The sequence below is a fragment of the Oryctolagus cuniculus genome, chromosome 10 (genome assembly GCF_051225735.1).
Source record: "Oryctolagus cuniculus isolate XC-2025 breed Fujian yellow rabbit chromosome 10, ASM5122573v1, whole genome shotgun sequence".
Taxonomy (NCBI): domain Eukaryota; kingdom Metazoa; phylum Chordata; class Mammalia; order Lagomorpha; family Leporidae; genus Oryctolagus; species Oryctolagus cuniculus.
The window spans coordinates 99,435,588-99,448,991 of NC_142876.1; the positions used below are offsets into that span (position 1 = coordinate 99,435,588).

Genomic DNA, 13,404 nt, shown 5'->3' on the forward strand with positions numbered 1-13,404 from the left:
CTTTTCCTGCTTTTATTTTACATTTCAGGCCTTTTTTCCTGCCCTCATTCTCCTTCATGGATTCCTCTGTGTGTCTCTTAACCTGAGGATTTTGTGTCTCCCTTCTCTCTTTGCCCTAGTGTTCTGCCTTGGTAATTTTACCCCTGTGATTTCACCTGTTGTCCCAGGTTAACTTTTAAGTCTCTCTTGCTGCTTCATATCCTTTTTTATAAAAAAAAATTTCAGACTTATTTCTCAGCTAGGTGGTGTACATATCGTTCTGGTTCTTCCACAGACACCTGAAACACGTTACGTATAAAATGCAGCTTCTCATCTGTAGCCCTGCCTACTTCCTCATCCTTAATGTAAGCTTTTTGTACTCTCTGCCTTGGTGTTTGGATTAAATGGTTTCAAACTGAAAAACAGGGTCATCTTCCTCTACCAGCACAGTCTTAGTCGCCAAGCCCTGGGGATTTCGACTTCCTCCTCTACTCTTGTTCATTGCCACTATTACTTGCTTCGTTAGCTGTCAGTCATGTTTTGACTGTCCAATAGGCAATGTGCCCTTATCACCCTGTCTCCAGTTTACCATTTTCTAGTATATCTTCTCCCTTGCTGAAAGATTTATCTTTCTTACACAAGTGTCTTACCTCTGCTAATAAATGTTTTGTGGCTACATTTTTCCTAAATGCAAACTATTTAGTGTGGCCTATGAGGCCATTTATTATTTGACTGTTCCTTTTTCTGCTTCATAGTATTCTTCTGAAGGTATAGTTCCATATTTTCTGATGTCTTTATGTCATTGCACTTACTGTTCCATGAAATGCTTTTTCTTGGCATGTTTGACAAATTCTTGTCTTTTGAAGAAATGACTCAAGAATCATACCATTAAAACCTTGCCTGACTTTGACTTCCCTAGGTGTCTGTGATACTTTCTTTATTATTAAAATCAGAAACTAACCATTTTATAATAATTTTCACCCATGATATTTCTTACCACATTGGACTACAGATGTTTTGCATGTGTCTCATCCCTTAGCTGTATCTTTTTCTTGGTGTCTGCTCAGGCAATGACTTGCCCACTGCCTGGTATGTAGTAACTCTATGGTACATAATTTCACTGAATGAATGATGAAGGAAGAAACAAAGTGAAAAGTAAAGACCAAGGAAGGATGCTTGTGTGTTTTCTAAGGAGAAGATCACTGGAATTTGGGGATCTTTATCGTCTAATCTTTGCTATCAAAGCTATGAAAAATTTTTGTTTATACAGTGATCTATTAACTCATTATGGTGAAAAAACTATGGTCTTACAAAAGTTTAAACATGGGTAAATGCTTTGTTTCAAATTATTCTTTTTTTTTTTTTGACAGGCAGAGTGGACAGTGAGAGAGAGAGAGAGAGAGAGAGAGAGAAAGGTCTTCCTTTTTCTGTTGGTTCACCCCCCAGTGGCCACTACGGCAGGCACGCTGCGCTGATCCGAAGCCAGGAGCCAGGTGCTTCTGGTCTCCCATGCAGGTGCAGGGCCCAAGGACTTGGGCCATCCTCCACTGCCTTCCCAGGCCACAGCAGAGAGCTAGCCTGGAAGAGGAGCAACTGGGACAGAACCGGCGCCCCAACCGGGACTAGAACCCAGGGTGCTGGCACCGCAGGTGGAAGATTAGCCTAGTGAGATGCGGCACTGGCCCTCAAATTACTCTTGATACTTACAGAATGTAGGAAAGTACAGGGGTTTTTTTGGCGTGATGGTGGAAACTTTTAATTTGTGGAGGCACTGGAAATTAAGACCCATTAAGAATGATTAAGCTTTAAAACTGTTAAAATAGTTGAGATGCAGACAGAGTGGATTCAGGAAAAAATGCCACGCATTTACGTGTATGTGTGTTGACATAATTGAGAAAGGAGTCATTAAAGGATGGCTGTTGTGCGTTCAAGTGTTGATTGAGCACTTACACTAAAAATACTTAATGTATTATTGTCAAGATTGCTTTACATTCTTTGACGCTCAACTTTTTCAGTACGCTATGATATTCAGCAGTGGAAACCTAAAATAATGGAGCACTGTCCTCAACAACATCCCCACATGGGAAACAACTCAGATTAATAGATAAGAAACAATTTAGAATGGTACAAAGCAGTATGTAATGAAGTGGTAAATCAGGCAGTATGCTTTGTAAATATCGTAGGGGTATGAGAGTGGCAAGAACTTGAAAGAGTTTTTTTTGTTTTGTTTTTTAGGATTTATTTTATTTGAAAGTTAGAGAGAGGGAGAGACAGAGAGCAAGAGAGAGAGAGAGCGCTTCCATCTGCTGGTTCACTCCCTAGATGGCCAGTCGTAAGCCAGGAGCTTTTTCCAGGTCTCCCACGTGGGTACAGGGGCCCAAGGACTTAGGTCATCTTCCACTGCTTTCCCAGGCACATTAGCAGGGAGCTGGATTGGAAATGGAGCAGCCATGACATGAAGTTTAATCTGCTGTGCCACAGCGACAACTCCAGATTTTTTTTTCTTTTTTTAAAGATTTATTTTATTTGGCCAGCGCCATGGCTCACTAGGCTAATCCTCTGCCAGCACCCCAGGTTCTAGTCCTGGTCGGGGCGCCAGATTCTGTCCTAGTTGCTCCTCTTCCAGTCCAGCTCTCTGCTGTGGCCCAGGAAGGCAGTGGAGGATGGCTCAAGTCCTTGGGCCCTGCACCCGCAAGGGAGACCAGGAGGAAGCTCCTGGCTTTGGATTGGCGCAGTGCGCAGGCCACAGCAGCCATTGGAGGGTGAACCTACGAGGAAGACCTTTCTCTCTGTCTCTCTCTCTCACTGTCCACTCTGCCTGTCCAAAAAAAAAAAAAAAAAAATTATTTTATTTATTTGAAAGGCAGAATTAGAGGATGGGAGGGAGAGAGAGTGATCTTCCATCTGCTGGTTCACTGCCTGAATGGATGCAATGGCCAGGGCTGGGCCAGGCCAAAGCCAGGAACCAGGAACTTTGTCCGGGTCTCTCAAATGAGTGGCAGGGGCCCTAGTACTTGGGCTGTCCTCAGTTGCTTTCCCAGGTGCATTAGCAGGGAGCTGGATCAGAAGTGGAGTAAGTAGGACTTGAGCCAGCACCCAAATGGGGTGCCTGTTGTGGAAGTGACAGCTTTACACACAGTGTTGGCCTCTGAATGCGTTTCTTGTATTTATTCAACAAATATTTGGGAACCTTTTGTGTGTCAGCTCTAAGAATCTCTTCTGAACTTCAGCTTCCTTGTTTATCACCAATAGTATCACTAACAGCTCCATTGTTAAAATTGAGATGATTGTCCCCTGGGCTACTTGGTAAAGACTGAATAGACACGCAGTGGAAAGCTTAGGTTTGAATTCCGGATTTCGATTCTAATTCCAGTAGACTTTGCCGTGGGGATGTGGTAAAGGTTCTTGAATCAGAGATTTGAAAGATGGTGGAATAAAGCTGGATGAAGAGCAGACCTACTTGGTTTTCTAGGGAAACTGAAAAAGGCATTGAAGGGAGAAGGAACCATGACATGTTTTGTGGCAATCAGGGAATTAGCCACACCAGAGTAGAATGGAGGATGAAAATAAGGTAGAAATGGAAAATAAAGTTGTGTTCTGCTAGATCTTAAAAGATCTCCAAAGTTAGACAGGAAGTTGAATAGATAGTAGGGTGGATTCCAAGTATCTCCCAACTCCTTCCATCTTTCAGGTTGTGGGTCTGTTCATTGAATGTTTTCTGAAGCACCTTCAGGTTTGGAGATTTTGACAAATCCTAAAAGGAACAAATGAATTTCAGGCACTGCTAATTTCAGGCTCATCTGTTTTTAAAATCAAAATAATTTATTTTTTTTCTTTGAGAAGCAGAGGGAGATAGGTATACTCCTCATCTGCTGGTTCACTCCCTGAAAGACCAAGGAACCAGAAACTCAATCCAGGTCTCTCATGAGTGGCAGGGACTTCACTGGCTGGGACTTGAGCTCAAACATTCCAGTATGGAATGTGAGCGTCCCAAGTGGCACCTTAACTACTGCACCAAACACCTGCCCTCCATCTATATTTTTATATTTACTATTATTTTTATAATTTGACAGTTTTTCTCAGAATATAGTATGATAGTTTGTAACTCTATTTTTTTAAGATTTATTTATTTATTTATTTATTTGAAAGGCAGATTTAGAGAGGCAGAGGCAGAGAGAGAGCTGTTCTATCTGCTGGTTCACTCCCCAAGTATTTGGAATGTCTGGAGATGGGCTGATCCGGAGCTAGGAGCTTCTTCTGGGTCTCCCATGTGGGTGCGCGGGCTCAAGGACTTGGGTTATCCTCCATAGCTTTCCCAGGCCATTTGCAGGGAGCTGAATTGGAAGCAACCAGGAATAGAACCGGCACCTCTATGGGATGCCAGTGCCGCCAGTGGAGGCTTAATCTATTGCGCCACAGTGCTGGCCCCCATGTTAAAGAACTCGATTACTACCTCCAAAGGCTGCCTCCCTCAGTCTGAAATACCAGGAAGTTGGAATTGGGAGCTGGAGCCAGAAGTTGATACCAGATACTACTGTGTGAGATGTGAATGCTATAGCTGGTGGCTTAAGTGCTAGGCTAAATACTCTGGCCCATGGATTTTTACACAGAACTTCAATGTTAAAAGTAGGAAATTTGGTCTGGTGAGAGTAAAACTTAGTGGAGAGCTTTAAAATTTTTTATTTATGCTTTTGAGAGGCCAAGAGATGGCGGGGGCAGGGAGAGTAAGTGAGAGGGAGGGAGAACTCTCCCATCACTGGTATACTTTCTTTTTTTTTTTTTTTTTTTTTTTGACAGGCAGAGTGGACAGTGAGAGAGAGAGACAGAGAGAGAAAGGTCTTCCTTTGCCGTTGGTTCACCCTCCAATGGCCGCCGCTGCAGCCGGTGCACCGCGCTGATCCGATGGCAGGAGCCAGGATCCAGGTGCTTTTCCTGGTCTCCCATGGGGTGCAGGGCCCAAGCACCTGGGCCATCCTCCACTGTACTCCCTGGCCATAGCAGAGAGCTGGCCTGGAAGAGGGGCAACCGGGACAGAATCCGGCGCCCCGACCGGGACTAGAACCCGGTGTGCCGGCGCCACAAGGTGGAGGATTAGCCTATTGAGCCACGGCGCCGGCTCTTTTTTTTTTTTTTTTTTTTTGACAGACACAGTGGACAGTGAGAGAGAGAGACAGAGAGAAAGGTCTTCCTTTGCCGTTGGTTCACCCTCCAGTGGCCGCCGTAGCCGGCGCGCTGCGGCTGGCACACTGCGCTGATACGAAGGCAGGAGCCAGGTGCTTCTCCTGGTCTCCCATGCGGGTGCAGGGCCCAAGGACCTGGGCCACCCTCCACTGCACTCCCGGGCCATAGCAGAGAGCTGGCCTGGAAGAGGGGCAACCGGGACAGAATCCAGTGCTCCGACCGGGACTAGAACCTGGTGTGCCGGCGCCACTAGGCGGAGGATTAGGCTGTTGAGCCGCGGCACCGGCACTGGTATACTTTCTAAATGACTGCAACAGCCTGGGCTTTACCAGGCTAAAGCTGAGACCCAGGAACTCGGCCCAGATCTCCCATGTGATCAGGAACCCAACCACCTGTGGTCTGTTACTTGCTGCTTCACAGGGTGCATGTTAGAAGGAAGCAGGAATCAGGAACCAGGAACAGAGCCAAGACTCCAACCCAGGTATTTTCATGTGGGATGGAAGTGACCTAACAGCTATGTCAAATGCCAACTTGGGCTGGTGTTAGGGTATAGTTGGTAAAGCCACAGTGCGTGGCTCCGGCTCCCATGTGGGCACAGGTTCATGCTTCAGTTGTGATTCAGCTCCCTTCTTTAATGGCCTGGAAAAAGCAGTGGAAGATGGCCCAAGTGCTTGGGCCCCTGCACCCACTTGAGACCTAAAAGAACCTGTTGGCTTTGGCTTGGCCTGTGCCAGCTGTTGTGGCCATCCTGGGAGGTGTACCAGTGGATGGAAGATCTTTCTTCTCTGTTTATCCTTTTCTGTCTCTCTGACTTTCAAATAAATAAATCTTTAAGAAAAATTGCCAGCTTATTGGAAAGTTTGAGGTAGGACAGAGCATATTAGATACTGCAGAATGTGATGGCCTTACAGTTGAATGTCATTTTAATAGATTGAAATGTCATTCTTGGGGATGCCTGCGTCCTGTATCAGAGTACCTTCTTTGACTCTTGACTACTCTATGCTAATCCTCTTAGAAGGCAGGATGTGATGGCCCAAGTACTTGGGTTTCTGTTGCCTTCTGGATGGAGCTCCTGGCTCCTAGCTTAGCCCTGGCATAGCTACTCACAGTTGTTGTGTGCAGTTGAAGAGTGAACCTGCAGATGGAATCTGTCTCTCTCTCTCTCTTTTGTTACTATTCCTTCAAATAAATAGCAATCTTAAAAAAAATTAATTCTTGGCTTAGGGTGCTCAAAATTTAGTTTTTCTTGTTTTATAAAAAAAATGAATAAAAAGGAACTGTTGATACATACAACATGGATGACTCTTAAAAGGACGTAGGTGAAAGAAGCCAGACATAAAGAGTACATATGATTCCATTTATATGACGTTCTGGCAAAACTTACCTGCAGTGGGAGAAAGAAGATGAGTGGAGTATTAACTTGGGAAGGAATAGAGGCTTAACTAGGGGGAGAACATTATGGGTGAAGGTAGCAGCACATAGAAAGGCCCTGAAGTCAAAATGATGACGAGTGGAGAAGGCCATGTGATTGAAGCTCAATGAAGGAGGGCAGAGGAATGGTGAAGTGGGCAGAAGCCAGGTGGGCCATGTGGTACTTGGGTTTAATTCAAGGTATTATAAAGTGGAGAATTAATTGGGTCAAGCATGAAACTGGAATATTATCAAGGGATAGCTTATTGGAAGTAATACAGGTAGTTGATGGTGGTCTTGGTAAGAATGGGAGTGGTTATGATTTAGAAAAGTGAATAGAGTCAGGAGGTATTTGTAGGTGGAGCTGATATTCCTATGGGGGATGAGGAGAAAAGATTGTGGTGATGACTCTGAGGCTTTGTCTTTTGAAGTAATAATAGTGCTGTTTCCTTGAGGCAGGGAAGGTCTAGAGAGGAATCAGTTTGAGAGTAAGAATAGTTTGAGGGGTGATTATTCCAATCCGATCAGAGAGAGACCTCCTCTCTAACTTTGTGCATTTGTGTTTTACACCTGGCTGTTGAACTGACTGTTATAGGACATGGCGAATTGTTTTGGTGCACTTGTTCCAGAGTTGACCCTTTCCTCCCTTTGTGCTAGGATGTCTGAATTGATAGAAAAAGAAACTGAAGAATATCGTAAAGGAGATCCAGACCCATTTGATGATCGACATCCTGGTAAGTCATATGTTCTCTCTTAAGCTTGGGGTCTTTTTTCTTATGAAAGGAAATTGCTAAAAGAAATACTTTTCAATTGATAGAACATCATCTTGTGGTAAGTTTTAAGATCTTTTGTTTGTTAAAATGTAAGGAAGGTGGGGGCAATGAGGAAAAATAAATTCCTAGGGCTGGCACTGTGGCTCACTTAGTTAATCCTCCGCCTGTGGCGCCAGCATCTCGTATGGGTGCCGGATCTGTCCTGGTTGCCCCTCTTACAGTCCAGCTTTCTGCTGTGGCCCGGGAGTGCAGTGGAGGATGGCCCAAGTGTTTGGGCTCCTGCACCCGCATGGGAGACCAGGAAGAAGCACCTGGCTTCTGGCTTCGGATCAGCGCAGTGCCGGCCATGATGGCCATTTGGGGAGTGAACCAATGGAGGGAAGACCTTTCTCTCTCTCTCTCACTCTCACTTCCTCACTCACTCACTTACTCACTGTCAGATAAAATAAAATTTCCTAGAAAAATGGGAAATACTTGTGATACATACATATCAGAGAGTATGTAACTGACTTAAAAGCACTAAATTAATTTGGCATGTTTTAATGAGTTTATATGATTACAGGAACTTGAAACTCTCATTGTGACTTTTTTTTATACTGAAAGATGTTTTCCTCTTTGCCTTCATCTTTCTTTTTTTTTTTTTTTTTTTTTTTTTTTATTTTTTTGACAGGCAGAGTGGACAGTGAGAGAGAGAGACAGAGAGAAAGGTCTTCCTTTGCCGTTGGTTCACCCTCCAATGGCCGCCGCGGCCGGCGCGCTGCGGCCGGCGCACCGCGCTGATCCGATGGCAGGAGCCAGGAGCCAGGTGCTTTTCCTGGTCTCCCATGGGGTGCAGGGCCCAAGCACCTGGGCCATCCTCCACTGCACTCCCTGGCCACAGCAGAGGGCTGGCCTGGAAGAGGGGCAACCGGGACAGAATCCGGCGCCCCGACCGGGACTAGAACCCGGTGTGCCGGCGCCGCTAGGCGGAGGATTAGCCTAGTGAGCCGCGGCGCCGGCCTGCCTTCATCTTTCTGATAATATTTATCTTTTTACTGATGGGGAAGTACTTTTTTTTTTTTAAAGATTTATTTATTTATTTATTTGAAAGTCAGAGTTACAGAGAGAGGAGAGGCAGAAAGAGACCTGCTGAGCCACAGCGCCAGCTCCAGGGGAAATACATTTGAAAATGCACTTAGTTCCTTGCTTTTAGTTGGGAACTTTATACTTGGAACTTTAAATAATAAGCAGCACTTTTTATGTTTAATGCCATTTCTGGTTAACTTAATTTTATTTTGGGTTAATTTTATTAGAATCCTGACAAATTGCCTGCTTTGGTATGGTGTTTGCCATAATATAGAATTGTGTGAGACATGAGACTGCCATTTATGTTCTATGGTGGATTACCAGTGGGCAAAGCTTAAGTCATGTATGGGTGCATACTGCAGATAATCTCTAGCCGCAAGCAGTCCTTTTTGGAGAAGAGCCTGAAATTTTATGTGTGAAGAGAGTGCCAGGAAGTGGGAATTAAAAATTAAGAACATTGTATGTCTATCTGAATGTTTGAGGGTTTCTGTTTCTTAAACTTTCGTTCTCAAATGTAAAGAAGCCAGGCATTTCAAACTGAGTTGTTTTGTGATGTTACCTGCTGCTCTTGTCCTAGACCTTTCTTGTGACTGCTGAGGAATACTCACTGGCTAATCCACATCTTTAGTAACACATTCAAAGCATGAAGGAGTACAAAAGTGAATACGAAATCAGAAATTAAGTTAAAGAATAGACATTTGGCATTTGGCATGTCTTACCTGGGTGCCTGGGCTCCACTCCTGATTCTAGCTTCCTGCTAATACACACGTGGGAGACAATAGATGTTGCCACCATGGCGGAGATCTGAATGAAGTTCAGCTGTGGCTTGGCCCAGCCCTGGCTATATTGCAGGCATCTGGGGAGATGGAGGAGCTCTCTCTCTTTCTCTGTGCCTTTCAAATACAATGAAAATATATGCAAATTGAAAGCAAAATTAAGTTAATACCCACAACTATGAAAATAACTCTAAGAGGGATGGTCATGCTTATTGTCAGTGCCTTAGAAAGGATGAATTAGTGATGGGGAAGGAGAGAGAGAGAGAATAATGTACCCCCCTTTTTTAATATTTGTTTGAGAGGCATAGTTTTTTTTTCAGTATAGACTTTGAAAAAAATTTTTCTTTCCTACCTCTTAATTTAAGCTATATTTATCTTTGGCATAATAATAAAAAATAAGGATTTCAGTTTCATCATTTATAAACAGAAAGTAAGGAACCTGAGGCCCTTACTTGTTTTTATGATATTGTGAATTACCTTGAGATCCTGATTAAAGCTTGGTGGAAACTTCCTATCAGCAGCTCACATCTTGTCATCATCCTATATTATATCTTTTAACTGAATTTGCCTCTCTAGTGCTCTGAAAGGAAATTAAAATAGATGGTATCTCTTTAAAAAATATACCATTTCTTTTGGTCATTAACTAATTCTTTTACCTTTAGGCTTTGCATTGAATAGATCCTGGATCCCTTGTCTTTCTTTCTGTGGAAACTAGGGAGTTGAGATGGCCAGGGTTACTGTTACAAGGTTATCTTTAGGGAGTGAGAATCATCCCATAACCTACACCGAGGTGTCCTTACAGGTGTGAGGATGCATCTCTGCTGCTGTTGTCATTTTATTTGATGGAGAGATTGGACGTGGAACCTGTCTTCTCTAGACTACTCATCAGGGGCTTGCTTTCTGCCTTTCTGTGACTGGGTGGCCAGGGATTTTCTTTCATTTAGACTCCTTTATGATTATTCTGTAGACCTTGTGTACCCTTGGTGGTGCTGGTCAGGACCCAGTGTTTGTTTATGGACTTCAGCATTGCTGTGTAGGCATTATACTGTGAGATGGGAAGGTTAAAGAGCAGTGTCTGAAGCTTTTATGTTTAAAATTTTTTTAAGAGAATGTTCTTTATGAAATCTGATCCATCACAGCAATCTTTTCTTTGGTTATATTTATGTTTGTTGGCATTTTAATGATATTTATAACAACTCAGGTGCCTTTCCAGAGGTCTTAGTTGCTTCACTGGGATGACTTACTCATTCCTTTGTTCCTCCCCTCTTCTTTTGGTAGGTCGAGCTGATCCAGAGTGTATGCTGGGCCACTTGCTGAGAATACTCTTCAAGAATGATGATTTCATGAATGCAGTAGGTTTGCTTCTTACTTTTCTCCAGAGATCATCATCAGCAGACTCTACACCTTTATCATTTTTTATTGTGTGTGTGTGCGTGTGAGTAGTTTGCTTCCTCCTACGACTTTGGCAAGATTGCAAATAGCGTGGGTAGGTTTTTAAATTTGGTATTGGTTCAGTTGGAATAAGGTAATCATGGTTTTCTTTCTTGCCAAAGTCCTAGTTGTGAGCAGATTTTCTCTCTGGTGTGTACTTTGTCCAGATGAATAATGACGAGGATTTTCAAGGCATGTATGTTTTCTTGGGTAAGATGATTTTGAGTTTGAGAATGTAAGAGTCCTGTTGAGTTCTTGAAAGGAAAAATAAAAGCGATGTATATGGTGTGATTCCACACTGACACTGTACGTTTTGGAATGTGGAGGAATAGAAGGGTGCTTCCTTGTTAACTCAAAGCTGTTGTGAAGAGTGAGTGAGTGAGTGTGCGTACTAAAGAATGAGCAAGTGAGAATGTGTGTGTGGGTCTGCTTCACTCACAACTCCTGAACATAGTAATTGCCCCCAAAATTGCATATGTTAGATTTTTTGGAGACAGAACACCATGGTGCTTGAGAGAAGGGGTTTTGTGGTTTTGGGTTCTGTGTTTCAGGTTTAAATCTAGCTCCATTGTTCATTGACAATTTGATCTTTGGGCCTCTTCAAGCTTTATATTCCCCAAGCCTTATTTTCCTGATCTATAGAGTGGAGATGATAGTACTCACTCAAAACATTTTTGAAATCCTTAAGTGAAATTGGGGATGGAAAGGGTGTGGCATAGAGCCCGGCATATGATGAAGGCTCAGTATTAAGCTTTATTATGGTCTGGAATATTAGTGACTCCCAATTTTTGTGTAACCAGTGTCTCTCTTCAGCTTCAGACTGCTTTCAGCTGTCTTCTAGATAATGCCACCTAGATGTAGCCCACAGGTCTCTTAAATCCTACTATGTCTAACCATTGGCTGCACAGTCTGATTCTCTTGTTCTCTAGCTCAGTAATGAGCTATCCAGGTAGAAGGCTTCCTTTACTGCAACCTCTCTTATTCAGTGTATTTATAGGTCTGTTGTTCCCTCATCCTTAAACTTCACAAATCCATCTACTTCCTTTCTATCCTTGCTGTCAGACCTTAATTTAACCACTGCCATTTCTCACTTGGTTACTACAATAGCCTCATAACTGGTTTCTTCCTGTTTTATCCTCCTTTCATCCATTCTTTATAGTACAGAAATTTTCTAAACTATAAAACATGATCATGGTACCTCTTCCTTACTATTTACTAATGGTTTCTTGCTGCCATTAGGATAAATTTAAATTCCTTAGTTTGACATAAAAATTTAATCTGTCTGGCTTTTGTTCTCCAACGTCAGTTTTTCTCTGTTGGTCTCCTCTCACTCTTCTTTAGGCAATGCCCTTCTTCTTCCTTATGTTCTGTCTTAGAATCCCTTTTCTCTCCAGCATTCACTGAGTTCTCTACGGTGGGTGGTTTCTTACTTAGGATTGCTTGTGTAGAATGCCGATGGTGCTATCTGTCTTCCTGACAGTCATCTGTCTTGGATTCTAATAAGTCTTTGATGGTAAGACTGTAATTTTTTACCGTTGTATACTTTTTTTTTTTTTAAAGATTTATTTTTTTGAGGGAGTTACAGAGAGAGGTATAGCCAGAGAGAGAAGTCTTCAGTCCGCTGGTTCATTCCCCAAATGACCGAAATGGCCAGAGCTGAGCTTATCCGAGTCTAAGAGCCAGGATTTAGGCCATCTTCCACTGCTTTCCCAGGCCATAGCAGAGCTGAATCCGAAGAGGAGCAGCTGGGACTCAAACTGGCGCCCATATGGGATGCCAGCGCTGTAGGCTGAGGCTTTAATGCACTACGCCACAGCCTCGTCCCTACCGTTGTATACTTAGCACCATAGCATCAGTTAGTAGTAGAGATTTAGTAAATTTTAGATGAGTGCCAAAAGAAAACTTTACTTAACATACATATATATTGTTTATTATAGAATTCAAGTTTTTATTAACTATTGTCAAGAACTGAGGCTTGTCTTGCTTTGTTTTATACTTCTGAAAAAGTGTAGGGGCCAGCATTGCGGTGTACTGGTAAAGCTGCTGCCTTCAACACTGTCATTCCATATGGGTGCCTATTTTGAGTCCCAGCTGCTCCACTTCCAACCCAGTTCCCTGCTAATTTGGGAAAAGCAGCGGAGGATGTGGCCCAAGTGCTTGGGGCCCTGCACCCATACGGAAGACCTGGAAGAAGCTCCTGGCTCCTAGCTTTGAACTGGCCCATTTCTGACTGATGCAGCCATTTGGGGAATGAACCAGTGGACAGAAGACCTCTCTCTATGTGTCTTCCTCTTTTTCTACTTCTACTTTTTAAATAAATAAAATAAATCTTTTTAAAGTATAAAGAGTTAGGGGTGATTTCTTTGTGATACCCATTGAGCTTTAATTTCTGTGGTGGCTGAGTTTTGTAGGGGATTTAAAGCTTCTGAAGAAATTCTTTATGATTTCATCATGGATCATAACTATTTATAATAATAAAAGGTTTACTTTGTGATTGTTAGGTGCCTTTAAGAAAATGATGGAAATATTAGTTTGTTAAAGATTTATTAGACTTCCTTAATTTGACTGGATTGCATTTCAGATGAAAAGTATGTTTTTTTTCTTTGTAGCTGGTAAATGCATATGTGATGACAAGCCGAGAACCACCTTTAAACACTGCAGCTTGCAGACTCCTGCTGGACATCATGCCAGGGCTAGAAACTGCTGTTGTATTTCAGGAAAAGGTACTTATTAAAAAGAAATGTCATCATTTTATTTTTAATCGAATAGTGATCTGTTTGATTTGTCTT

The 13,404-nt window shown here is 42.8% G+C and overlaps 1 protein-coding gene across 7 annotated transcripts in view; it reads left to right on the forward strand.

Moving 5' to 3' along the window:
* The window catches only part of DCAF1 (DDB1 and CUL4 associated factor 1), an 87,551-nt gene that overhangs the window by 17,155 nt on the left and 56,992 nt on the right, over window positions 1-13,404 (forward strand). For 6 of the 7 annotated variants that reach the window (XM_089306176.1, XM_089306178.1, XM_089306173.1 and 3 more), the window contains 3 exons: window positions 7,228-7,304; window positions 10,463-10,536; window positions 13,225-13,338. In XM_089306176.1, the coding sequence (XP_089162302.1) occupies window positions 7,228-7,304; window positions 10,463-10,536; window positions 13,225-13,338 (265 nt within the window). The remainder of the gene's footprint in view (window positions 1-7,227; window positions 7,305-10,462; window positions 10,537-13,224; window positions 13,339-13,404) is intronic. The other variant, XM_070050760.2, reaches the window with a different exon arrangement.